This window comes from Coregonus clupeaformis, chromosome 17, assembly GCF_020615455.1.
Source record: "Coregonus clupeaformis isolate EN_2021a chromosome 17, ASM2061545v1, whole genome shotgun sequence".
Lineage (NCBI taxonomy): Eukaryota > Metazoa > Chordata > Actinopteri > Salmoniformes > Salmonidae > Coregonus > Coregonus clupeaformis.
The window spans coordinates 46060871-46088608 of record NC_059208.1 but is presented as its reverse complement, the minus strand read 5'-3'; the positions used below and the strand labels follow the sequence as shown (position 1 = coordinate 46088608).

Here is a 27738-nt window from a genome sequence, read left to right as displayed (position 1 = left end):
GATTCGATGAAAGATGGAGATGAATGTGTCTTTCTGCCATCATTTCATTTAAAGTCCAAAGTAGTTTTTTCTCATCATTCTTTATATCATTGATCTTGGCTTCCTACAGTTTATTCTTCTTTTTGTTGAGTTTAGTCACATCATTTCTAAATTTGCAGTAAGTCAGCCAGTCAGATGTGCAGCCAGACTTATTAGCCACTCCTTTTGCCACATCTCTTTCAACCATACAGTTTTTCAATTCCTCAGCAATCCATGGAGCCTTAACAGTTCTAACAATCCGTTTCTTAACAGGTGCATGTTTATCAATAATTGGAAGAAGCAAATTCATAAATGAATCAAGTGCAGCGTCTTGATGCTCCTCATTAATCACATCAGACCAACAAATATTTTTAACATCATCCACATAAGAGTCACAGCAAAATATTTTGTATTATCTCTTATACACTATTTTAGGCCCAGCTTTTAGAACCTTGGCTTTCCTGGTTATAACCACTACAGTATATTGTGATCACTGCACCCAATGGTTATGAAGACAGCCTTAGAACACAGTTCTACAGAATTTGTACAAATGTGATCAATACATGTGGATGATGTAGTGTAGTTCCTGTAGTGTTTGCAAACACCCTGGTAGGTTGATTAATAACCTGAACCAGATTACAGGCACTGTTTACAGTGATAAGCTTCCTCTTGAGCGGACAGCTTGATGAAAACCAGTCAATATTCAGGTCCCCACGAAAGTAGACCTCTTTGTTTACATACACCAGGGGTGTCAAACTCATTCCATGGAGGGCCTAGTGCCTGCAGGTTTTTGGTTGTTCCTTTCAATTAAGACCTAGACAATCAGGTGAGGGGAGTTCCTTACTAATTAGTGACCTTAATTAATTAATGAAGTACAACGGAGGAGCGAAAACTCGCAGACACTCTGCCCTCCATGGAATGAGTTTGACACATGCAACATACACTATCAAGCATTTCACACACATTATCTAGATCCTGACTTTTAGCACTTGGTGGCCTATAGCAACACCCCAAAAGAATAAGCTTTAGATGAGGCAGGTGAACCTGCAACCATAACACTTCAATAATACTTGACATGTGATCTTTTCTAAGCATTACAGGTATATGGCTGTGAATATACTGTGGGGGGGAAAAGTATTTAGTCAGCCACCAATTGTGCAAGTTCTCCAACTTAGAAAGATGAGAGAGGTCTGTAATTTTCATCATAGGTACACGTCAACTATGACAGACAAATTTAGAAAAAAAAATCCAGAAAATCACAATGTAGGATTTTTAATTAATTTATTTGCAAATTATGGTGGAAAATAAGTATTTGGTCACCTACAAACAAGCAAGATTTCTGGCTCTCACAGACCTGTAACTTCTTCTTTAAGAGGCTCCTCTGTCCTCCACTCGTTACCTGTATTAATGGCACCTGTTTGAACTTGTTATCAGTATAAAAGACACCTGTCCACAACCTCAAACAGTCACACTCCAAACTCCACTATGGCAAAGACCAAAGAGCTGTCAAAGGACACCAGAAACAAAATTGTAGACCTGCACCAGGCTGGGAAGACTGAATCTGCAATAGGTAAGCAGCTTGGTTTGAAGAAATCAACTGTGGGAGCAATTATTAGGAAATGGAAGTCATACAAGACCACTGATAATCTCCCTCGATCTGGGGCTAGATCTCACCCCGTGGGGTCAAAATGATCACAAGAACGGTGAGCAAAAATCCCAGAACCACACGGGGGGACCTAGTGAATGACCTGCAGAGAGCTGGGACCAAAGTAACAAAGCCTACCATCAGTAACACACTACGCCGCCAGGGACTCAAATCCTGCAGTGCCAGACGTGTCCCCTTGCTTAAGCCAGTACATGTCCAGGCCCGTCTGATGTTTGCTAGAGTGCATTTGGATGATCCAGAAGAGGATTGGGAGAATGTCATATGGTCAGATGAAACCAAAATATAACTTTTTGGTAAAAACTCAACTCGTCGTGTTTGGAGGACAAAGAATGCTGAGTTGCATCCAAAGAACACCATACCTACTGTGAAGCATGGGGGTGGAAACATCATGCTTTGGGGCTGTTTTTCTGCAAAGGGACCAGGACGACTGATCCGTGTAAAGGAAAGAATGAATGGGGCCATGTATCGTGAGATTTTGAGTGAAAACCTCCTTCCATCAGCAAGGGCATTGAAGATGAAACGTGGCTGGGTCTTTCAGCATGACAATGATCCCAAACACACCGCCCGGGCAACGAAGGAGTGGCTTCGTAAGAAGCATTTCAAGGTCCTGGAGTGGCCTAGCCAGTCTCCAGATCTCAACCCCATAGAAAATCTTTGGAGGGAGTTGAAAGTCTGTGTTGCCCAGCGACAGCCCCAAAACATCACTGCTCTAGAGGAGATCTGCATGGAGGAATGGGCCAAAATACCAGCAACAGTGTGTGAAAACCTTGTGAAGACTTACAGAAAACGTTTGACCTGTGTCATTGCCAACAAAGGGTATATAACAAAGTATTGAGAAACTTTTGTTATTGACCAAATACTTATTTTCCACCATAATCTGCAAATTAATTCATAAAAAATCCTACAATGTGATTTTCTGGATTTTTTTTCCTCATTTTGTCTGTCATATTTGACGTGTACCTATGATGACAATTACAGGCCTCTCTTTAAGTGGGAGAACTTGCACAATTGGTGGCTGACTAAATACTTTTCCCCCCCACTGTATACAGCAACACCTCCCCCATAGGCATTCCGGTCTCTTTGGTAAATGTTATATCCTTGTATTGCTACTGCGGTTCACAATTTTGTGGCCCCCTTTCACCCTACATTGCTATCAAAAGTCTGATGGCACTATGGTGTGATAAGAGTATCTGCTAAATAACCTAAATGTAAATGTAGATGTAAAAAGTATTACTCTAATGAGCTCCGCCCCAAAACAAGGCCAATGACAATACCCAATGTGCTTTGCAGTTGTTCATTTTCACACATACATTTACATTTTGGTAATTTAGCAGAGTGACAGTGCGTTCAACTAAGGTAGATGAACAACAACATATCACAGTTATAGCGAGTAAGAAGTTTCTGTAACCTTTACTGAGAATGTTGTTGCTGTTCGGCTGGCAACTTGCAAATGTATTTTTGTATTTTAAAATACAAAATAGATGTATTTTAATTAAATACAATGCTTTGCAAAAGTATCTTATATTTTATTTTGATACATTTGTCTTTAGGGTATTTTGTAATTTTATTTTGTAATTATAATTTGTAATGTATGCCCATCCCTGGTAATGAGTTTGTGGTCTGATTAAATGTAGAAGTGTCACCCCTCGCTTCCACCCAGACAGTTTTACCCACAATGCAGTGGGCATCTATTCTGCATGTTAATGCACACTACCTTCAATTAGGATCCATCACAGTGACTGCTCTCCATCGTCGTCTTTGATCTTCTCTCTCTCTCTCTCTCTCTCTCTCTCTCTCTCTCTCGCTTTCTCTCGCTTTCTCTCTCTCTCTTTCTCTCTCTTCCTCTCTCTCTCTCTCTCTCTCTCTCTCTCGCTCTCTCTCTCTCTCTCTCTCCCTCTCACTTTCTCTCTCTCTCTCTCTCTTTATCTCTCTTCCTCTCTCTCTCTCTCTCTCTCTCTTTATCTCTGTCTCTCAATTCAATTCAATTCAAGTTCAATTTAAGGGCTTTATTGGCATGGGAAACTGTAACGATCCCTGCAGTCTGAGTCGGTTTCTGTCTGGGTATTAGTTTTTCTGCTCGGGATCTCCAGTTTCCCGAGGGTTCTGGAACGCTCCCTGCCTGGTTGCCGGGCAACGTTGCTAGGCGGGAGCTCTCTTGATTTCCGCACCTGCATCCCATCAGCAATCTGCACACCTGGTCCTGATCATCACCCTTCTTAGGCTCTGTCCTAACATCCATTCCCTGCCGGATCGTTAGCCATGAACAGTATGTTTGTCCGTGTATCAGCCTTGGAACTTCTAGCGTTAGTTTTGTTGTTTTGCACCTTTTTGACTTGCTGTATACTTACCTCCGTTTTGTTCTATCTGCAGTCACTCACCCGGAACCTTCACCCAACCTCTGCCTGATGGTCGGCGGCTGCCGAGCCATTACTGGACCTACCACTGCACCCTCAACAACCCATCCACGCCACCCGCTCTGTTCCCTGGATTATTCAGCCTCACTCGTGGATCTATTAAATAAACACTCACCTTTGTTTCAATTTACCTTGTCCTGGTCTGCTTCTGGGTTCTGGCTTAGTAAACCGTGACAGAACGATCCGGCCAGTAATGAACCCAGCGGACCTGGACTCTGTTCGCCATGCCATTACCCATCAGGAGAAGATGTTGGGCCATCATAGCACGGAGCTACAGGAGATCGCGTTGGCAGTTCGGAACCTTTCTACCAGTCTGACGGAGGTCCAGAACCAGCGCAAGTTTCCGGTGGAGGATCCACTACCGGTTTCACCCATCTCGCCTGCCGCTTCTGGAGCTGTGTCCTTCCGTGAGCCCAAGGTTCCGACGCCGGATAAATATGAGGGGGAGCTGGGAGGATGCCGTTCTTTCCTTATGCAGTGTGGGTTAGTGTTCGATCTACAGCCCTACTCTTATGCCACAGACAAGGCTAGGATAGCCTTTGTGATTGAGTTGCTGCGTGGTCAAGCGCTGGAGTGGGCTTCAGCCGTTTGGGAACGACAAGACCCCTGCATGGCTTCATACCAGGGGTTCACGGCCGAGATGAGGAAGCTCTTCGACCATTCCGTCCGAGGGAGGGACGCAGCTAGGCGCCTGTTTTCGCTTCACCAAGGAACTCGCAGCGTGGCCGACTTCGTGATCGAGTTCAAGACGTTGGCTGTGGAGAGTGGGTGGAATGAGGAGTCTCTGCAAGCGGCCTTTTACCAGGGTCTGTCGGAGCAGCTCAAGGATGAGTTGATCTCCTATCCGGAGCCTAGTGACCTGGACAGCTTGGTAGCCTTGTCTATTCGGGTGGATAATCGAGTCCGAGAGCGAAGGAGGGAGAAGCAATGGGTTCCGTCCAATCGATCAGCTTCTCAGGTTCCAGTCGGGTCGGGGATTGGACCAGAATACGTCGATCATCGTCCACCACACAGGATTAGTGGAGAGGTCCTGTCTCCCGATTCTGAACCAATGCAAGTAGGGCGGCACGGGTTAACCAAGGAGGAACGCCAACTCAGACGTAGGACTAACTGTTGCCTCTACTGTGGTGGTTCGGGACATTACCTCGCCACCTGTTCCCGGCGGTCGTCAAACTGCGCGGCTCGCTAAAGTTGGGAGGACTTTTAGCGAGCCAGTTTCGACCTCTCAATACCTCTGTCAGACCCCGTTTCCCGGCTACCCTTATGAACAGGAATCAGAGCTTAGCGATTAACGCTTTTATCGATTCAGGTGCCGATGGAAGCTTTCTTGATGCCGAGTTGGTGGAACAGCTGGGGCTTTCCAAGGAGCAATTGCCGGAAGCCATTGAAGCGACCACTCTGAACGGCAGTAGTCTGGCACGTATCACGATGAGGACTGAACCGGTTAAGATGCTGTTGTCGGGGAATCATTCGGAGATGATTTCATTCTTCATTCTGCCGTCTTCCCATGTTCCTCTGGTCCTTGGATACCCCTGGCTGAAGGAACACAATCCCACGTTCGATTGGGTGACGGGCAAGGTAACGAGTTGGAGCCTTGATTGTCATGCTAACTGTCTCAAGACTGCCTGTCCCCATTCGGTTCCCAGTCAGGTGATTGAGGCTAAACCCCCCAGATTTGTCCCTGGTTCCCGAGACATATCACGATTTGGGGGAAGTGTTCAGTAAGCAGAAGGCTCTGTCACTCCCTCCCCACCGACCATATGATTGTGCCATCAACCTGTTCCCTGGAGCTGTCTACCCCAAGGGAAGGTTATACAGTATCTCCCGACCTGAACGTGAGGCTTTGGAGACCTACATCAAGGAGTCCCTAGCTGCTGGTCTCGTTCGTCCCTCGTCATCACCCCTGGGGGCAGGATTCTTCTTTGTGGGTAAGAAGGATGGCTCTCTTCGACCGTGTATTGATTATCGGGGGTTGAATGACATCACGGTCAAGAACAAGTATCCCCTGCCCTTGATGAGTTCTGCCTTCGACTCCTTACAGGGTGCTACGGTGTTCACCAAGCTAGACCTACGCAATGCGTATCACATGGTCCGGATCAGAGAGGGGGACGAGTGGTTGACGGGTTTCAATACACCGATGGGTCACTTCGAGTATCAGGTGATGCCGTTTGGACTGACCAATGCTCCAGCGGTATTCCAGAGTATGGTGAACGGCGTCCTGAGAGATATGATCGGTCTCTTTGTGTTTGTTTACCTGGATGACATTCTGATCTTCTCGAAGGAACCTTCCGACCACGTCCAGCATGTCCGGCAGGTTCTGCAGCGATTGTTGGAGAATCGCCTGTTCGTGAAGGCCGAGAAGTGCGAGTTTCACGCCCACACGACATCCTTTCTCGGGTACATCATCTCCAGGGGAGAGATTAGGATGGACCAGGAGAAGGTTAGAGCGGTTCTGGAATGGGCCCAGCCCGGTACGAGATTGCAGCTCCAGAGATTTTTGGGGTTTGCGAATTTCTACCGCAGATTCATCCGGGATTACAGCCGTGTGGCCGCTCCGTTAACTGCCTTGACTTCCAGTATCAGGATCTTCAAGTGGAATCCGGAGGCGGATCGAGCGTTTCTGGATTTGAAGAGGCGATTCACCAACGCACCGATTCTCTCTCAACCGGACACGGCCCGTCAGTTCGTCGTTGAAGTGGACGCGTCTGATGTGGGAGTTGGCGCCATCCTGTCGCAGCGATGCTCCACGGACAGTAAACTCCATCCCTGCGCCTACTACTCTCGTCGCCTTTCGCCTGCGGAGAGGAATTACGATGTGGGTAACCGGGAGCTTCTCGCGGTGAAACTTGCCTTGGAGGAGTGGCGCCACTGGTTGGAGGGGGCGGAGCAACCGTTTATTGTCTGGACTGACCACAAGAATCTTGCTTACGTGCAATCGGCTAGACGTCTCAACTCCCGTCAGGCCAGGTGGGCGTTGTTTTTCGGACGATTCAATTTTTTCCCTGACGTTCCGACCTGGATCTAAGAACGGCAAGGCGGACGCCTTGTCCCGGATGTTCTCCAAGACGGAGGAGAGTGGGTCCAAGACCGAGACAATTCTCCCCCGGAACTGCGTCGTGGGAGCTGTTAGGTGGAAGATTGAGGAGGAGGTGATGGCGGCCCTTCGGACGCAGCCCGGTCCCGGTAACGGTCCACCCGGTCGGTTGTTTGTGCCTGAGTCGGTTCGTCCTGCTGTCCTCAAATGGTCCCACGCCAGCAAGATGGCTTGTCACCCTGGCGTGGCTCGGACGATGGCGTTTCTTCGCAGACGTTTTTGGTGGCCTGCCATGGCCGAGGATACTCGGGGTTATGTTGCTGCCTGTCCAGTGTGTGCGCAGAATAAGAGTACCAATCGGCCCAGCTCTGGACTACTTCACCCCCCTTCCTATTCCCCGGCGACCATGGTCGCATCTGGCCCTGGACTTTGTCACTGGGTTGCCCGCTTCTGAGGGAAACACGGTCGTTCTGACTATCGTGGACAGATTCAGCAAGTTCGCCCACTTTGTGCCTATTGCCAAGCTTCCCTCTGCCTCGGAGACGTCCGAGATCCTGGTTAGGGAGGTTTTCAGGGTCCACGGTTTGCCCAGTGATATCGTTTCCGACCGTGGCCCTCAGTTTACCTCTGCTGTCTGGAAGTCCTTCTGTTTGGCCATTGGAGCTACAGTCAGCCTCACATCTGGTTTTCACCCCCAATCTAATGGTCAGGCGGAGAGAGCCAACCAGAAGATGGAATCCACGCTACGCTGCCTTGTCTCCTCCAACCCCACCTCCTGGGTCTCTCAGTTGCCTTGGGTTGAGTATGCCCACAATACTCTCCCTACATCTGCCACTGGGATGTCTCCCTTCCAGTGCCTGTATGGCTACCAACCTCCCTTGTTCCCTTCTCAGGAGAAGGAGCTCTCAGTGCCCTCTGTTCAGGCCCATATTCGTCGTTGCCACCGGACCTGGCATCGGGCCAGAAAGGCACTCCTTAGAGTTTCGGACCGGTATCAGCTCCAGGCGAATCGTCGCCGGATCCCCGCTCCCACCTATACCATCGGAGATAGGGTCTGGTTGGCCACACGGGATCTTCCTTTACGGACTGAGTCTAGGAAGTTGTTACCGAAGTTCATTGGTCCGTTTGTGGTGGAGAAGGTGATCAATCCGGTGGCAGTTCGACTCAAACTACCGAGGACGCTCAGAGTCCATCCCACCTTTCATGTCTCCTGCCTCAAGCCTGTTCTCCTCAGTCCTCTGTTGCCTCCTCCGCCTCCTCCTCCTCCTCCTCGGATGATCGGAGGTGGTCCTGCCTACACGGTGCGACGCATCATGGATTCCAGACGGCGGGGCCGGGGTTTCCAGTATCTCGTGGACTGGGAGGGGTATGGTCCTGAAGAGAGGAGTTGGATTCCGCGGCGACAGATCCTAGATGCTGACCTCATTCGTGACTTCTACCGCCTCCATCCTGGCGCTCCGGGGAGTCCGCCCGGTGGCGTTCGTCGGAGGGGGGGTACTGTAACGATCCCTGCAGTCTGAGTCGGTTTCTGTCTGGGTATTAGTTTTTCTGCTCGGGATCTCCAGTTTCCCGAGGGTTCTGGAACGCTCCCTGCCTGGTTGCCGGGCAACGTTGCTAGGCGGGAGCTCTCTTGATTTCCGCACCTGCATCCCATCAGCAATCTGCACACCTGCTCCTGATCATCACCCTTCTTAGGCTCTGTCCTAACATCCATTCCCTGCCGGATCGTTAGCCATGAACAGTATGTTTGTCCGTGTATCAGCCTTGGAACTTCTAGCGTTAGTTTTGTTGTTTTGCACCTTTTGACTTGCTGTATACTTACCTCCGTTTTGTTCTATCTGCAGTCACTCACCCGGAACCTTCACCCAACCTCTGCCTGATGGTCGGCGGCTGCCGAGCCATTACTGGACCTACCACTGCACCCTCAACAACCCATCCACGCCACCCGCTCTGTTCCCTGGATTATTCAGCCTCACTCGTGGATCTATTAAATAAACACTCACCTTTGTTTCAATTTACCTTGTCCTGGTCTGCTTCTGGGTTCTGGCTTAGTAAACCGTGACAGGAAACATATGTTTACATTGCCAAAGCAAGTGAAATAGATAATAAACAAAAGTTAAATAAACATTAACAAATTAACAGTAAACATTACACTCACAAATGTTCCAAAAGAATAAACATATTTCAAATGTCATATTATATCTATGTACTGTGTTATAATGATGTGCAAATAGGTAAAGTACAAAAAGGAAAATAAATAAACATAAATATAGGTTATATTTACAATGGTGTTTGTTCTTCACTGGTCGCCCTTTTCTTGTGGCAACAGGTCACAAATCTTGCTGATGTGATGGCACACTGTGGTATTTCACCCAATAGATATGGGAGTTTATCCAAATTGGATTTGTTTTCGAATTCTTTGTGGGTCTGGGTAATCTGATGGTAGTATGTGTCTCTAATATATGGTCATACATTTCTTTCTCTCTCTCTCTCTCTCTCTCTCTCTCTCTCTCTCTCTCTCTCTCTCTCTCTCTCTCTCTCTCTCTCTGTGTGTTAGATTTTGGATGACTCACCCCATGTGCTTGATGAGAGCATATTCCCTCCTTTCTTTTCCTTTCTACTTCCTCCATCTCTCTGCTCTTCTCCTCAGCTGAAAGGGGCCAGGGAGGAAGAAAGAGGTGGGGAGACTCATCTCTCAGACTAAGCTATCTCCCTCTCTCCTTCCCTCCTCCCCTTCCTCCTTCATCCTTCCCCTCTTCCTCCCTTCGTCCCTCCCTCCAGACAGGGTGACATTTACATAGGGACACCGCCTCTCTATGGGATCCAGCTGTTCTCTCAGAGACACTGCTCTGGGGAGGGAGGGGTGAAGGGAGAGAAAGAGAGGGGGAAATCAGAGGAAGCACAGAGGAGCAAGAGACTCTTTGGCCTGTTGAAAGGGACGAAGAGGTGAAAAGGGTATGGAGGGAGGAAGGGAGGGAACAAACAAAAATTGTTAGAAAAGTTCTGAAATGACGAATCAAAGAGGGAGTTGAAAAAGGGAAGAGATGGTGTGAGGAAGTCTATATGGACTTCTGAGTTCAGTACAAGAGAGTTTTTTATCTTTTCACTTCTGTCTACCTCTAAATGTCATTCTCTATCGGCTCTTAGCTCCTCTCAGCTGGTTGGTGAACCTTTATCCCTCGACCTCTACAGGTTGTCTGCTGTGTATAGTGTTACATGTGTATTGTGTTTGTGTTTTTCAGAAACAGAAACACAGACTTCATATTTTGTCATCGGAGCCATCCTGTATCGGACCTTAGGAGTCATCCTACCTGCCCCCAGGTGAGTGTTCTTCCTCTTCCATCATCAGGTCTGCATCACAAATGGCACCCTTTCCCCTTTATAGGGCACTACTTTTGACCATCCTACTGCGTTTCATCGTTTCATTTAGCACTTTCCTGGAATTCCCCACCTTTTCCTGGTAATTTCCCAACTAAACCCAGTTTTTAAGGAGCACTTAACTATCCCAATCAGAATGATCCATCATAACTCTACGGTTACATTTACATTTTAGTCATTTAGCAGACGCTCTTATCCAGAGCGACTTACAGTTAGTGAGTGCATACATTTTCGTACTGGTCCAACGTGGGAAACGAACCCACAACCCTGGCGTTGCAAGCGCCATGCTCTACCAACTGAGCTACATGCTGATGGTAGTGCTTTGGTGTCAGGCCTTTCCATGTCATGGCTTGGCTATTTGGATTAGTTACCGAGTGATACACTTTAAGTCCTAAAGAGACCTAATGATATCCATTAACAATGACAAGAGAATCATCTCCCTTTTATTTTCAACCTTCCCCCTCTATTGGTTATTTTCTCCGTAGATTTTTACCCCCCTCCCTCTATCCCTCCTTTCCTTCTCTTTCTCCATATGTTGTTTCTCTACGGTCCTGGTGCTAATATCCAGGTCAGGGCTCCTGTCTCCTGGTGCTATTATCCAGGTCAGGGCTCCTGTCTCCTGGTGCTATTATCCAGGTCAGGGCTCCTGTCTCCTGGTGCTATTATCCAGATCTGGGCTCCTGTCCATGTGTGGCTAACTAGGGTCTACATCCCAAATGGCACCCTTTTCCCTTTGTAGAGCACTACTTTTGACCAGGGCCCGATAGAGTGCCATTTGGGATGCATACTAGGTTCTGTGTAGAGGCCTATGGTAGTGTTGTGGGGCTAGTTGTGGGGCGGTCGTCTGTTGAATGCTAATATGTTGAGGACTGTGTGTTTGTTTAGGGCTTTGCTCTGGGTTGCTTTGGGTTTCTGTGTCTCATTAGCTTTAAGAGAGCACCCTCAGAAGCCTCCCAAATGCTCCAGGGGGGTCAGGCGGGTACCATGTTCCTGCTATTGAGGCTTGCTGACACGCACACACACACATGCACACACACACACACAACATCCAACCTTACCCCCTCCACCCCACTCAACCCTGCGATCTTGCTCTTTTTGGATTTTTAACCAGACTCATTCCATTCTCTCTGTCTCTCTTTTTTTCAGAGCCCCTGCTGTGATCAACTCGAAGATTCTGACGGTGACGGTCCGACCAGAACCCAAACCCAGTGAACCCATGGTGGTGGTGGAGCTGTCCCCGCTGCTCAACGTAAGTATAACATGACATAGCCTGGTTATAATCCTACGTAGACAGTTTTGGGTAGGTTACTTTCTAAATGTAATCTGTTAGTTACTAGTTACCTGTCCAAAATTGTAATCAGTAATGTAACTTTTGGATTACCTAAACTCAGTAGCGTAGTCTGATTACTTTCAGTTACTTTTAGATTACTTTCCCCTCGAGGCATTAGAAAAAGACACAAATGAATATCAGCCATTAAACAACATCTATTGCAAGATAAATCAATGTTAGAGTTTACATAGCTGGCCATAAATGGATGTTGCATTTTACTTTATGGGTTGGTTATGTAGGCTTCTACTAACCCATTGCTTTCTACTACAGATAATGATCTGATTAGGCTATAGCTTTACATTAAAAACCAAAGTCTGTATGCGGCTATTGTTTACGTTTTTGTTGGTGACACTTTGATATCTTGATAACTTGAAGCTGTTTAAGTCTATCAAAGATGTGGGAGTTTGAGCATGTGTCCATTAGGCCAATGGACAAATTAGATTGAGCAATAAAAGCCCCACTGGTGGTCTTCTTAAATTAACCTTGTTACCAAGGAGGAGTTTAGAAGGGAGGAACGCCCTCAAACTTTTTTCCATAGGCTGGGGATCCACACTATGCAGCTGTTGCAAGAGCGCATTTTTCACTGGCTGTCCACTGGTCGCAAAACAATGATTTATGGGCAGCTTAAACTTCTTCAGTTCAATACATGTAATCCGTTACTACCCAACCCTGTACATAGTCTAGTCATAACACTACATATACCAGTTACAATGTAGACCAGCTATTATGTGCTTTAAACCATCATAGAACCAAAGCTCAGAGGTAGTAGGAGAGCAGTCATTGCCCTATTATGACATAGCCTGATAATGATGTGTCATAGCCTGATAGTGATGTGTCATAGCCTGATAATGATGTGTCATAGCCTGATAATGATGTGTCATAGCCTGATAGTGATGTGTCATAGCCTGATAATGATGTGTCATAGCCTGATAATGATGTGTCATAGCCTGATAATGATGTGTCATAGCGTGATAATGATGTGTCATAGCCTGATAATGATGTTTCAAAGCCTGAGAATGATGTGTCATAGCCTGATAATGATGTCATAGCCTGATAATTTTTTATTTTATTTTATTTTTATTTTTATTTCACCTTTATTTAACCAGGTAAGCCAGTTGAGAACAGGTTCTCATTTACAACTGCGACCTGGCCAAGATAAAGCAAAGTAGTGCAATAAAAACAACACAGAGTTACATATGGGGTAAAAAAAAAAAACATAAAGTCAGAAATACAACAGAAAATATATATACAGTGTGTGCAAATGTAGCAAGTTATGGAGGTAAGGCAATAAATAGGCTATAGTGCAGAATAATTACAATAGTATTAACACTGGAATGCTAGATGTGCAAGAGATTATGTGCAAATAGAGATACTGGGGTGCAAAAGAGCAAAATAAATAACAATATAGGGATGAGGTAGTTGGGTGGGCTAATTTCAGATGGGCTGTGTACAGGTGCAGTGATCGGTAAGGTGCTCTGACAACTGATGCTTAAAGTTATTGAGGGAGATAAGAGTCTCCAGCTTCAGAGATTTTTGCAATTCGTTCCAGTCATTGGCAGCAGAGAACTGGAAGGAATGGCGGCCAAAGGAGGTGATGGGTCATAGCCTGATAATGATGTGTCATAGCCTGATAATGATGTGTCATAGCCTGATAGTGATGTGTCATAGCCTGATAATGATGTGTCATAGCCTGATAATGATGTGTCATAGCATGATAATGATGTGTCATAGCCTGATAATGATGTTTCAAAGCCTGAGAATGATGTGTCATAGCCTGATAATGATGTCATAGCCTGATAAGTATGTGTCATAGCCTGATAATGATGTGTCATAGCCTGATAATGATGTGTCATAGCCTGATAGTGATGTGTCATAGCCTCATAATGATGTATATTAGCCTTACAATGATGTGTCATAGCCTGATAATGATGTGTAATAGCCTGATAGTGATGTGTCATAGCCTCATAATGATGTATATTAGCCTTACAATGATGTGTCATAGCCTCATAATGATGTGTCATAGCCTCAGTATTACAGTACATCTTCTTTCTCTCTGTCTGTCTGTATCTGTCTCTCTCTCTGTATCTCTCTCTGTATCTCTCTCTCTCTCTCTCTCTCTCTCTCTCTCTATCTCGCTGTTCTTGCTTTCTCTCTCTGTCTCGCTGTCTCTCTGCACTCTACTTCTCTGTCTTCCTCTCTCTCTCTCTCTCTCTCTCTCTCTCTCTCTCTCTCTCTCTCTCTCTCTCTCTCTCTCTCTCTCTCTCTCTCTCTCTCTCTCTCTCTCTCTCTCTCTCTCTCTCTCTCTCTCTCCCATATCATATCAGCTGTGTTCCATAGAGATGTAGAGAGGAGACAGGATAGGAAGCTATCCAATGTCAGTAGGAACTTGTTGAAATTCTCCTGCTGAGGATCAACATGCTGATTCTCCATTGAAACCTCAGATTCCTACAGAGAGAGAACAGCTATGGTCTAGACCCCTGTGGTAGGGCAGTGTGTAGGACATACACTGCGTATACTAGAGATGTAAGACTAACTAAATCCTGGCACAAACATAGACCTGTACCCACACAAATACACACACACGCGTGCACACACATACACACACATAAAGCCACACACTCACACAGAAAGTCTTCTCCACTTTCTCTGGGATTTCTTGGTAATCTTGTGGTCTGCAGCTGTTGGGGGTAGAAGACCTTGGCCAAGTGTGTGTGAGTGTGTGTGCGCCTGTGTGCATATGCGAGTCATACCCTGCAGCTGCGGGGGGGGGGGGTGACTTTGGCCAGGAAGCCAAGGCCCAGATGCTGAAGTAGCGACAGATGTTGAGGGAGGGGAGAGGCTGAGGGGGGAGGCGGAGGGGTGTGTTGAGATCCCAGTACTGGGCCTTGTCCTCACTGTGAAGACATCTGGTCCCAACTGCCCATACAGTGAGTGAGTGAGTGAGTGAGTGAGTGAGTGAGTGAGTGAGTGAGTGAGTGAGTGAGTGAGTGAGTGAGTGAGTGAGTGAGTGAGTGAGTGAGTGAGCGTGCATGTGTGTGTGTGTGCGTATGTGTGCGTGTGTGTGTGTGTGTCCTGTTGATTAAGATGAAGGAGGGCAGAAAGTCCAGCCGATACCAAGGACTGTCCTTCCCCTGGTCGTTTAGTGGTTCTCTTCACCAGAGTTTTGTTGAACACTTGATATTCTACAGCACATTTTCTCAAGTATTTATCTTTCTTGAGTACTCAGGGCAGCTAATTTTAGTAATTCCTCACTTCTATGACACAATGTTTTAGTTGTGTGGCTCAAAATGGCTGCCTAGCATCACACATACACTACCGGTCAAAAGTATTAGAACACCTTCTCATTCAAGGGTTTTTCTTTATTTTTACTATTTTCTACATTGTAGAATCATATAATAACATACGGAATCATGTAGTAACTTCAAATAGACACCCTTTGCCTTGATGACAGTTTTGCACAATCTTGGCATTCTCTCAACCAGCTTCATGAGGTAGTCACCTGGAATGCATTTCAATTAACAGGTGTGCCTTCTTAAAAGTTAATTTGTGGAATTTCTTTCCTTATTAATGTGTTTGAACCAATCAGTTGTGTTGTGACAAGGTAGAGGGGGTATACAGAAGGTATCCCTATTTGGTAAAAGACCAAGTCCATATTATGGCAAGAACAGCTCAAATAAGCAAAGAGAAACTACAGTCCATCATTATTTTAAGACATGAAGGTCAGTCAATATGGAACATTTCAAGAACTTTGAAAGTTTCTTCAAGTGCAGTCGCAAAAACCATCAAGCGCTATATTGAAACTGGCTCTCATGAGGACCGCCACAGGAATGGAAGACCCAGAGTTACCTCTGCAGCAGAGGACAAGTTCATTGGAGTTACCAGCCTCAGTAATTGCAGGCCAAATAAATGCTTCACAGAGTTCAAGTAACAGACACATCTCAACATCAACTGTTCAGAGGAGACTGTGTGAATCAGGCCTTCATGGTCGAATTGCTGCAAAGAAACCACTACTAAAGGACACCAATAAGAAGAAGAGACTTGCTTGGGTGGTGGAGTCCAAATGTGAGATTTTTGGTTCTAACCGCTGTGTCTTTGTGAGACGCGGTGTGGGTGAACGGATGATCGCCGCATGTGTATTTCCCACCGTAAAGCATGGAGGAGGAGGTGTTATGGTGTGTGGGTGCTTTGCTGGTGGCACTATCTGTGATTTATTTAGAATTCAAGGCACACTTAACCAGCATGGCTACCACAGCATTCTGCAGCGATACGCCATCCCATCTGGTTTGGGACTATCATTTTTTTTTCAACAGGACAATGACCCTACACACCTCCAGGCTGTGTAAGCGCTATTTTATCAAGAAGGAGAGTGATGGGGTGCTGCGTTAGATGACCTTGCCTCCATAATCCCCGGACCTCAACCAAATTGAGATGGTTTGGGATGAGTCGGACCGCAGAGTGAAGGAAAAGCAGCCAACAATTGCTCAGCATATGTGGGAACTCCTTCAAGACTGTTGGAAAAGCATTCCAGGTGAAGCTGGTTGAGAGAATGCCAAGAGTGTGCAAAGCTGTCATCAAGGCAAAGGGGGGCTATTTGAAGAATCTCAAATATACAATATATTTTTATTTGTTTAACACTTTTTTGGTTACTACATGATTCCATATGTGTTATTTCATAGTTTTGATGTCTTCACTATTATTCTACAATGTAGAAAATAGTAAAAAGTAAGAAAAACTCTTGAATGTGTAGGTGTTCTAAAACTTTTGACCGATAGTGCATGTGAACATACTACACATTGGTAGTGAATGTTCAGTTACCATGAATATAAAGATGTACTGTAGGTGCTTGTGTATAAATAAAAACATTTATACAAAATATAATAACTACCATCCACAGATATTAGGCGTTAGATCTCTCCTCAGTCTTTTGCTAGGAAGCCTACTGGTGAAGCAGACACAGGTAATATGTGATGTGTCCATGCTAAAGACTGAGCCAGACAGTGTGGGAGTACCCTGTTGTCAGTCGTAATGGAGCTAGCGTTAGCATACGGCTAGTTCGTCTGACTGATGATTGATGGCTGAATGCTAGCAGACGGCGCTACACCACGTAGCATCGGAGGCTAATGAGTTCTGAGGGACTTGTGATGTAGATGACACCCGTTGTGTGAGCGAGCTGAAACAAAGAGTTGTCGTCCATCAAACTTTGGTCCACGCTTCCTCTGGCTGTGCTGCCTGGATACATAAATGATGCATCACTCCTTCTTCTGTGGAAATCACTGTTCTGTCAAGAAGTGTATGAAAATGTATGCACTCACTAACTGTAAGTCGCTCTGGATAAGAACGTCTGCTAAATGACTAAAATGTAAATGTAAAAGTGGATAAATGGAATCGAGGTTTCTGTCCCAATGTGCACTATATAGTCAGGACAGATCAGCTATGACCTTGAGGGAGAGAGGGAGGGAGGGAGGGAGGGAGGGAGGGAGGGAAGGAAGGAAGGAAGGAAGGAAGGAAGGAAGGAAGGAAGGAAGGAAGGAAGGAAGGAAGGAAGGAAGGAAGGAAGGAAGGAAGGAAGGAAGGAAGGAAGGAAGGAAGGAAGGAAGGAAGGAAGGAAGGAAGGAAGGAAGGAAGGAAGGAAGGAAGGAAGGAAGGAAGGACCATTCTTAGGAGCCACCTCAATAATCTGAATTAGCATTATTTTCTATATCTTCCAATAAAGGGAGGTGAGTTGGATGACCCAAGGCATTGGAAACCTGTACATCCATCAGAATAGTAGGGCAAATGTATGAGGCCCATATGGCCCTGCCAAAAGTAGTGCACTACATGGCACCCTATTCCGTATTTAGTGCATTACTTTACCATAGCCCTATGAGGTCTGGTCAAATGTAGTGCACTATATAGGGAATAGGGTGTCATTTAGGAAGAAACCCTAGGCAGTATCCTCACTTTTCACGGGGGACCAGTGTAATAATATCCTCCACCACCAGGGGGAGACTCCCCTTCATTAACAGATGGGCCTCAAAGGGAAGCTTGAATTATGCATGCCCATAACAAAATCACTGATTGGCACCCTTCCTCCCCTACCTCCCCAGCGATGGCTTCTAATCTATGGGTAGCTAAAACAGAAAGGGCTGGATTTTATTTTCTTCGCTGGAGGACCAGGAATTTCTGTATTCAGATTCTGAGATGCTAAAAGTGTAGCTTTCCTATATGTGAGTGCATCGCCACACTAGTCCACAGGTTTCTTCTTACACTGCCATCGACCATCTTTGGACTGGTAGAATTGGCTTTCCTCATTGTCTGCATTAAGGCAACGATTAGTTTATTGGTCTTTGTAATGCTTGGCTGGAATAGAGAGTTGCCTCATCAGGTCATAGACTGGACTGGACACTCCTAAAATCCAATCATTCGTCCTCAGTACAATAAAACATATCGAGACGTATATAGTGCATGGATCGAGTCCAGATTATTCAATTAGACCAGAGCAATCGATTCACTGATCACTGCTGCTCACTGGTGGAGCGAGCATGGATTAGTCAATTAGAGCTAATCGATTCTCCAATCAATTCCCTTATTGAGTCATGGAGACTCATCCTCAGGAATGCTATATACGCACCTCTGAGCTTTGGTTAGCCAATCACAGGCTGTTTTACTCAGTGGGATTTTTTATTTATTATTTTTATTTCACCTTTATTTAACCAGGTAAGCCAGTTGAGAACAAGTTCTCATTTACAACTGCGACCTGGCCAAGATAAAGCATAGCAGTGCGATAAAAACAACAACACAGAGTTACATATGGGGTAAAAAAACATAAAGTCAAAAAATACAACAGAAAATATATATACAGTGTGTGCAAATGTAGCAAGTTATGGAGGTAAGGCAATAAATAGGCTAAAGTGCAAAATAATTACAATTAGTATTAACACTGGAATGATAGATGTGCAAGAGATGATGTGCAAATAGAGATACTGGGGTGCAAATGAGCAAAATAAATAACAATATAGGGAAGAGGTAGTTGGGTGGGCTAATTTCAGATGGGCTGTGTACAGGTGCAGTGATCGGTAAGGTGCTCTGACAACTGATGCTTAAAGTTAGTGAGGGAGATAAGAGTCTCCAGCTTCAGAGATTTTTGCAATTCGTTCCAGTCATTGGCAGCAGAGAACTGGAAGGAATGGCGGCCAAAGGAGGTGTTGGCTTTGGGAATGACCAGTGAGATATACCTGCTGGAGCGCAGACTACGGGTGGGTGCTGCTATGGTGACCAATGAGCTAAGATAAGGCGGGGATTTGCCTAGCAGTGATTTATAGATGGCCTGGAGCCAGTGGGTTTGACGACGAACATGTAGTGAGGACCAGCCAACAAGAGCGTACAGGTCACAGTGGTGGGTAGTGTATGGGGCTTTTGAGACAAAACGGATGGCACTGTGATAGACTACATCCAATTTGCTGAGTAGAGTGTTGGAGGCTATTTTGTAAATGACATCGCCGAAGTCAAGGATCGGTAGGATAGTCAGTTTTACGAGGGCATGTTTGGCAGCATGAGTGAAGGAGGCTTTGTTGCGAAATAGGAAGCCGATTCTAGATTTAACTTTGGATTGGGTGATTCTTAATGTGAGTCTGGAAGGAGAGTTTACAGTCTAACCAGACACCTAGGTATTTGTAGTTGTCCACATACTCTAGGTCAGACCCGTGGAGAGTGGTGATTCTAGTCGGGTGGGCGGGTGCCAGCAGCGTTCGATTGAAGAGCATGCATTTAGTTTTTCTAGTGTTTAAGAGCAGTTGGAGGCTACTGAAGGAGTGTTGTATGGCATTGAAGCTCGTTTGGAGGTTTGTTAACACAGTGTCCAATGAAGGGCCAGATGTATACAAAATGGTGTTGTCTGCGTAGAGGTGGATCTGAGAGACACCAGCAGCAAGAGCGACATCATTGATATACACGGAGAAAAGAGTCGGCCCAAGAATTGAACCCTGTGGCACCCCCATAGAGACTGCCATAGGTCCAGACAACAGGCCCTCCGATTTGACACACTGAAATCTATCTGAGAAGTAGTTGGTGAACCAGGCGAGGCAGTCATTTGAGAAACCAAGGCTATTTAGTCTGCCAATAAGAATGCGGTGGTTGACAGAGTCGAAAGCCTTGGCCAGGTCGATGAAGACGGCTGCACAGTACTGTCTATTATCGATCGCGATTATAATATCGTTTAGGACCTTGAGCGTGGCTGAAGTGCACCCATGACCAGCTCGGAAACCGGATTGCATAGCGGAGAAGGTACGGAGGGATTCGAAATGGTCGGTGATCTGTTTGTTAACTTGGCTTTCAAATACTTTCGAAAGGCATGGCAGGATGGATATAGGTCTGTAACAGTTTGGATCTAGAGTGTCACCCCCTTTGAAGAGGGGGATGACCGCAGCAGCTTTCCAATCTCTGGGGATCTCAGACGTTACGAAAGAGAGGTTGAACAGACTAGTAATAGGGGTTGCGACAATTTCGGCGGCTAGTTTTAGAAAGAAAGGGTCCAGATTGTCTAGCCCAGCTGATTTGTAGGGGTCCAGATTTAGCAGCTCTTTCAGAACATCAGCTGTCTGAATTTGTGTGAAGGAGAAGCGGGGGGGGGGGCATGGGCAAGTTGCAGCGGAGGGTGCAGAGTTGGTGGCCGGGGTAGTGGTAGCCAGGTGGAAAGCATGGCCAGCCGTAGCAAAAAGCTTGTTGAAATTCTCGATTATTGTAGATTTATCGGTGGTGATAGTGTTTCCTAGCCTCAGTGCAGTGGGCAGCTGGGAGGAAGTGCTCTTATTCTCCATGGACTTTACAGTGTCCCAAAACTTTTTGGAGTTAGTGCTACAGGATGCAAATTTCTGTTTGAAAAAGTTAGCCTTTGCTTTCCTGACTGCTTGTGTATATTGGTTCCTAACTTCCCTGAAAAGTTGCATATCGCGGGGGCTATTTGATGCTAATGCAGTACGCCACAGGATGTTTTTGTGCTGGTCAAGGGCAGTCAAGTCTGAGGAGAACCAGGGGCTATATCTGTTCTTAATTCTGTATTTTTTGAATGGGGCATGTTTATTTAAGATTGCGAGGAAATTACTTTTAAAGAACAACCAGGCATCCTCTACTGACGGAATGAGATCTATATCCATCCAGGATACCTGGGCCAGGTCAATTAGGAAGGCCTACTCGCTAAAGTGTTTTAGGGAGCGTTTGACAGTGATGAGGGGTGGTCGTTTGACCGCGGACCCGTTACGGACGCAGGCAATAAGGCAGTGATCACTGAGATCCTGGTTGAAGACAGCGGAGGTGTATTTAGAGGGTAAGTTAGTCAGGATGATATCTATGAGGGTACCCATGTTTACGGATTTAGGGTTGTACCTGGTAGGTTCGTTGATAATTTGCGTGAGATTGAGGGCATCTAGTTTGGATTGTAGGATGGCCGGGGTATTAAGCATATCCCAATTTAGGTCACCAAGCAGTACGAACTCTGAGGATAAATGGGGGGCAATCAATTCACATATGGTGTCCAGTGCACAGCTGGGGGCTGAGGGGGGTCTGTAGCAAGCAGCAACAGTGAGATAATTATTTCTGGAAAGGTGGATTTTTAGAAGTAGAAGCTCAAATTGTTTGGGCACAGACCTGGTTAGTATGATAGAGCTCTGCAGGCTATCTCTACAGTAGATTGCAACTCCACCCCCTTTGGCAGTTCTATCTAGATGGAAAATGTTATAGTTGGGGATGGACATTTCAGAATTTTTGGTGGCCTTCCTAAGCCAGGATTCAGACACTGCTAAAACATCAGGGTTGGCGGAGTGTGCTAACACAGTGAATAACTCAAACTTAGGAAGTAGACTTCATATATTTACATGCAGGAAACCAAGGCTTTTGCGATTATAGAAGTCAGCAAATGATAGCGCCTGGGGAGTAGGAGTGATACTGAGGGCTGCAGGGCCTGGGTTAGCTTCTACATCACCGGAGGAACAGAGGAGGACTAGAATAAGGATACGGCTAAAGGCTTTAAGAACTGGTCTTCTAGTGCGTTGGGTACATAGAATAAAGGGGGCAGATTTCCGGGCGTTGTAGAAAAGATTCAGGGCATTATGTACAGACAACGATATGGAAGGATATGAGTAAAGTGGAGGTAAACCTAAGCGTTGGGTAACAATGAAAGAGATAGCATCACTGGAGGCACCAATTGAGTCGGTCTCCGCGTGTATGGGGGGTGGGACAAAGGAGCTATCTAAGGCAGGTTTAGCTGGGCTGGGGGATCTACAGTGAAATAGTACAATTAGAAATAACCGAAACAACAATAAGCTAACCATATTGAGATGGGAGAGAGGCATAAAACAATCACAGGTGTAATTTGAGAGTGCTAAGACAACAGCTGGTAATGACGACACAGTTTGGGCTGAGGCTAAACATAAACAGGATGCGGTACCGTAAAAAGGAACAGTCCAGCAGACATCAGCTGTATAGCTGAGTTATCATAAGGTCCGGTGAACAGCAGTAGGATAGTTCGGAGGTAGTTCGGGGGCTGCTAAAGCGCTAGCGAGCAAGAGGCCACGGCGAGCGTGTGCTAGCGGGCCAGGGCTAGCAGATGGAATCTTCGTGGTCGACGTCGTAACGGGAAGCCTGTTGTAACCACATCAGATGATTTCGTCGGCAGATCAGTCGTGTAGGATCGGCGGGGCTCCGTGTCAACACTAGGTGGTCCCGTCCGGTTGACAGAGAGGTAGATAGCCGGGAGATGGGCCTAGCTCAGGATGATTAGCCAGACCACAACGTCCATTTTGTTGCAGCTAGCTGGTAGCGATGAATCCGGAGATAAAGGTCCAGTGATTCCGGCAGAAAAACTGATATGTTCTGGGTCGATAACGCGCTGTGCAGACAGTGCAGACTGGCCGAATAATAGTCCAGACTGGTGGGTGGTGCAGGCCACGGACAATGGTGAAAAACCGCTAACGGTAGCTGATAACAAGTAGCTAGTTAGCTGGCTACTCCCGTCCGGTAGACCTAGAGGTAGATATGAGCCTGGCTCGGGATTGGCTTGGGCTCCAGTGAATCGATGGTTTAGGAGTTAGTCGATAATGAATGGGCTGCTTGTTTAGACTTTGAGGACTGTTGTTTGTGTTTAGATTGGGATAGCAGGGAGTTTGTGGGAGTGTAGAAGATGTTGGTTAATTACTTAAAATATAATATCCAATAGAAATAGGATATCTCTCTTTCTTTTTCCTTTCTCTCTCTCTCTCTCTCTCTCTCTCTCTCTCTCTCTCTCTCTCTCTCTCTCTCTCTCTCTCTCTCTCTCTCTCTCTCATTCGCTCTCAATTAAATGTTCTATTTAAGGGCTTTATTGGCATGGGAAACATGTTTACAATGTTAAAGCAAGTGAAATAGATAATAAACAAAAGTGAAATAAACAATAAAAAATGTAAAGTAAACATTACACACACAAAAGTTCCAAAAGAATAAAGACAGTATGTCATATTATGTATATATACAGTGTTGTAACGATATGCAAATTGTTTGAGTACAAAAGGGAAAATAAGTCATCATAAATATGGGTTGTATTTACAATGGTAGGAGGTTAGGAAGTGCAGCTCAGTTTCCACCTCATTTTGTGGGCAGTGTGCACATAGCCTGTCTTCTTTTGAGAGCCAGGTCTGCCTACGGCAACCTTTCTCAATAGCAAGGCTATGCTCACTGAGTATGTACATAGTCAAAGCTTTCCTCAACTTTGGGTCAGTCACAGTGGTCAGGTATTCTGGTTCGTTCTGTTTTATCGTTAATTATTTCCAATGTGTCAAGTAATTATCTTTTCTCTCTCTCTCTCTCTCTCTCTCTCTCTCTCTCTCTCTCTGTGTATCTCTCCTCTCTCTCCTCTCACTGTCTGTCCTCCGGTGAAGACAGCTTCTCCCTCCCTTTGTCTTGTTCTTTTTCTTCATTTGTCCATCTGTTTATCTCTCCTTCCATCCTCTACACACCTTCACTCATTCCCCTCAAGCAGTGAACTGTTTCTCTCTTATTTTTTCCCACTCCCCCTCTCCTCTGGCAGTAACAGTTCATCTTTCCTTGTTCTCTTTTGTCTCTTGCAGGGCACATCAGATCCTCAGTGTGTTGTCTGGGACTATGGGAACACGTAAGTCACTTTTACTCTGTCTCCACTCACACACAAACGTGCTCTTGGTTATCTGCAATGTTTGATGTGTGGTTTCTTCAGTTAGTTAATAGAGTGAAAACATTTGAATGAAGATGTCAGCCACAGTGTTAATTGAATAATTCAATTAAACACAGAATTGTTTCTATGCTCAACCGCTCAAAGGCAAAAAAAATGTTTTACGTATTTGGTTTGTTTTTATTTTTAAGGCCCACACTATGAGGTTGGAATAATACTGTGAAATTGAAAATTATGATAAATGCCCTTTTAGTGTAAGAGCAGTTTGAAAAGACTGCCTGAAATTTCACTCTGTTCAGGCGTTAAATTGGTTAATAGACCAATAAGAAAGAGAGTTCAAACCTCTCTGCCAATAACAGCTAGTTTTCAGTTTTCCCCTCCCCATTCAGACCACTCCCAGACACCTCCCAGAAAATGCTCTTTGCTAAGAAGCTATTTTAGTTTATTTTGACAATTTTAATTGAAAACAATCACAGTAAGGTACTTAATTGTTACAGAGAAATGATTTGATATTGAGATAAGAACGGCTGCATTGGACCTTTAACAGTAGGCCTACTATGAAATTAGTGGAAAAGTGGATAGTTTTGAGGATCGATATGCACAGCTCAGGTGACCACTGACCAATGAGAGCACAGCTCAGGTGAACACTGACCAATGAGATTCAAGTCTGATTTAGGACAGGCATGACCAATCAATAGGTGATATGTAGGTGACTAGAGAATCCACCTGCTAGGTTACCTGTTGATTAATTGATTGATTGATTGTATTATTCTTCAAAAGGAGATTATTTACACAGCTCACCAAAGGCTTTTGGAGTTCTAATTTAACTTTATTTTACACATCTAACATTTTAAATCATCAAATATAAAAATATTCAAAACATTACATTCACAAACTGTCTCCCAAGAGTGTTATCACAGCACAATTCAAGACAATTGAATCCCATACAGTACGCATTACTGTCTGGTTGGCATGGTAACGAAATCCCTATATAAGTAAGAGGGAATAAGTCGAGATTGCCATTCATCAAAGCGGCTAGGGCTGTCTCAATTATTGTATAATCATGTTACTGACTATTCTGGATAATAACTGTGAACAAAAAACTATATTCGCCATAATCGTCTTAATACATTCGTTTTAGGAGAAGGGGGATTCAACTTTATATTCAAGTAGATCAAGTTTAACCAGTAGCAGTGTTTAATTTTTGGGTGGATAAAGTTGGTAATCATTTTATGAGCAGAACGTCACAGTCGGGAGGAGAAGATTCATGTCCAAATGTTCCAAGCGAGGGCTGTCACCAAAGATGTGTTGTATTTATTAGGTATGAATTTTCTAAATGCATTATGATGCTTTACAAGCATTTATTTTATATATATATATATATATATATATATATATATATATATATATATATATATATATATATATATATACAATTATGACAATAACCATGGGCATTTGCATAACAATTAATCGTTTTCCACAGCCCTAAAAGCGGCGGCTTCCATCTTGGAAACAATCAGCTCTGCAAAAACAATCCAGATTAGCATTCCAATCACATTACCCTCCCCATCTTTAACATAGGAGCCAGCCATTCTGATTACCAAGCAGGGAGATACAGAGATCACTACCACACAGCAATACAACAAAACACCCAGGAATATAGCCATGTTTGTTGGAGAAAGATTAGGCAACACACACACACACACATGCATGTGCATGCTCCCCTAGTAGGTACTCGGGGAAGATGAGTATAGTAGTACCTTTATCTCTAACCCAGAGAAAATCGTGTGTGTGTGCGCGCGTGTGCGTATGTCCTAGTGTGTGTGTATAACCCAGGGAGACAGGGAGACAGGTGTGTACCTGAGGAAGGATCATGCAGAGATATATGCTGCAGTACAAAAAGCTTTGTTTGTTTACAGAAGTCTTTCACCTCTCCCAACCCCGCTGTCACAAGACGAGCCTCCAGGCCTTCAGGTGGAGAGAAACAGACAGAACAGACAGCTAGTGGATGATATAGGTAGCCACAGTGAAGGAAGGAGAATACTAAAGGAGAAAAATATGGAAACAGAGAAAACAAAGTAATATGATTTTACTTCACTTAGAAACTTTTAACTATATTGCACATACAGTACTTGGCTTGAAACTGACCTCCTATAGAGATTAATGCTGTGTGTGTGTGTGTGTGTGTGTGTGTGTGTGTGTGTGTGTGTGTGTGTGTGTGTGTGTGTGTGTGTGTGTGTGTGTGTGTACCCTGTCAGTCCCTGAAACAGACACTCAGTTGGGGATTAAGGACTGCATCGGGACACAAATCTCTTGAGCCGAACATCATCCCCTCCTTGTGTGTGTGTGTTCGTAAGTGTGTGTGTGTGTGTGTGTGTGTGTTTAAGTGTGTGTGGAGAGTAATAGCCACATTTTTAGGGGCTCTGCTAACAGGCTAAGTTGGCCCACAGTTTCTGTTCACAGTTCTGTTTGGTTCTGTTCTGTTTTTGTTTTTTTACAAGCCCATATGTCCGTACCATCTGGTGTGCCCACATCCACATGCTCTCTCTAACTTACTGCCTCTCTTTCTATCTATCTATCTATCTATCTATCTATCTATCTATCTATCTATCTATCTATCTATCTATCTATCTATCTATCTATCTATCTATCTATCTATCTATCTATCTATCTATCTATCTATCTATCTATCTATCTATCTATCTATCTATCTATCTATCTATCTATCTATCTATCTATCTATCTATCTATCTATCTATCTATCTATCTATCTCTCTATCATCTATCTATCTATCTATCTATCTATCTATCTATCTATCTATCCATCTATCTATCTATCTATCTATCTATCTATCTATCTATCTATCTATCTATCTATCTATCTATCTATCTATCTATCTATCTATCTATCTATCTATCTATCTCATCTATCTATCTATCTATCTATCTATCTATCTATCTATCTATCTATCTCTATCTATCTATCTATCTCTCTCTATCTATCTATCTATCTATCATCTATCTCTCTATCTCTATCTATCTCTCTCTCTCTCTATCTATCTATCTATCTATCTCTCTCTCTCTCTCTCTCTCTCTCTCTCTCTCTCTCTTCTCTCTCTCTCTCTCTCTCTCTCTCTCTCTCTCTCTCTCTCTCTCTCTCTCTCTCTCTCTCTCTCTCTCTCTCTCTCTCTCTCTCTGTATATCATATTTATGGATCTGTGTCAAACTTTATGTAACTGGGTTCAGGTGGGTTGAGGCCTCTATATGGGTTCAGGTAGGGTGACCAAAGCCTCAGTGGTTAACAGGATAACAGATCCCCTTAACCCCTTCCACTCTTGTCCAACTCACACCATACGATAGGGTTTTTCACACGCAGTATGGCAAAGTTGAACATCTAGCATAAAGGGAGAGAGGGAGATTGAGAGAGAGTCAGGGGGATTGAGAGAGAGTGAGAGAGAACGAGAGAGAGAGGTATGGAGAGAGAGAGAGGTAGAGAGAGAGAGGTAGCGAGAGAGGTAGAGAGAGAGAGGTAGAGAGGGAGAGAGAGAGAGAGAGAGAGAGAGAGAGAGAGAGAGAGAGAGAGAGAGAGAGAGAGAGAGAGAGAGAGAGAGAGAGAGAGAGAGAGAGAGAGAGAGATTCAGGCTGGGTACCCATTGACCTAGCTGTATTGTGCTGTAGAGACCACTCTGACTCTTTATCCTTCACCATTGCTTTCCTTCCTTTATCACAACAAAAAACATA

At 44.9% G+C, this 27738-nt stretch overlaps 1 protein-coding gene across 1 annotated transcript in view; it reads left to right on the top strand.

Annotated features, from left to right (window-relative positions):
- Nucleotides 1-27738, top strand: part of LOC121586675 (adhesion G protein-coupled receptor B2-like) — a gene marked incomplete at its 3' end in the record, with an annotated part of 426163 nt that overhangs the window by 331291 nt on the left and 67134 nt on the right. The window contains 3 exon segments of the mRNA XM_041903589.2: nt 10375-10453; nt 11657-11759; nt 23915-23958. Of these exon segments, the coding sequence (XP_041759523.2) occupies nt 10375-10453; nt 11657-11759; nt 23915-23958 (226 nt within the window).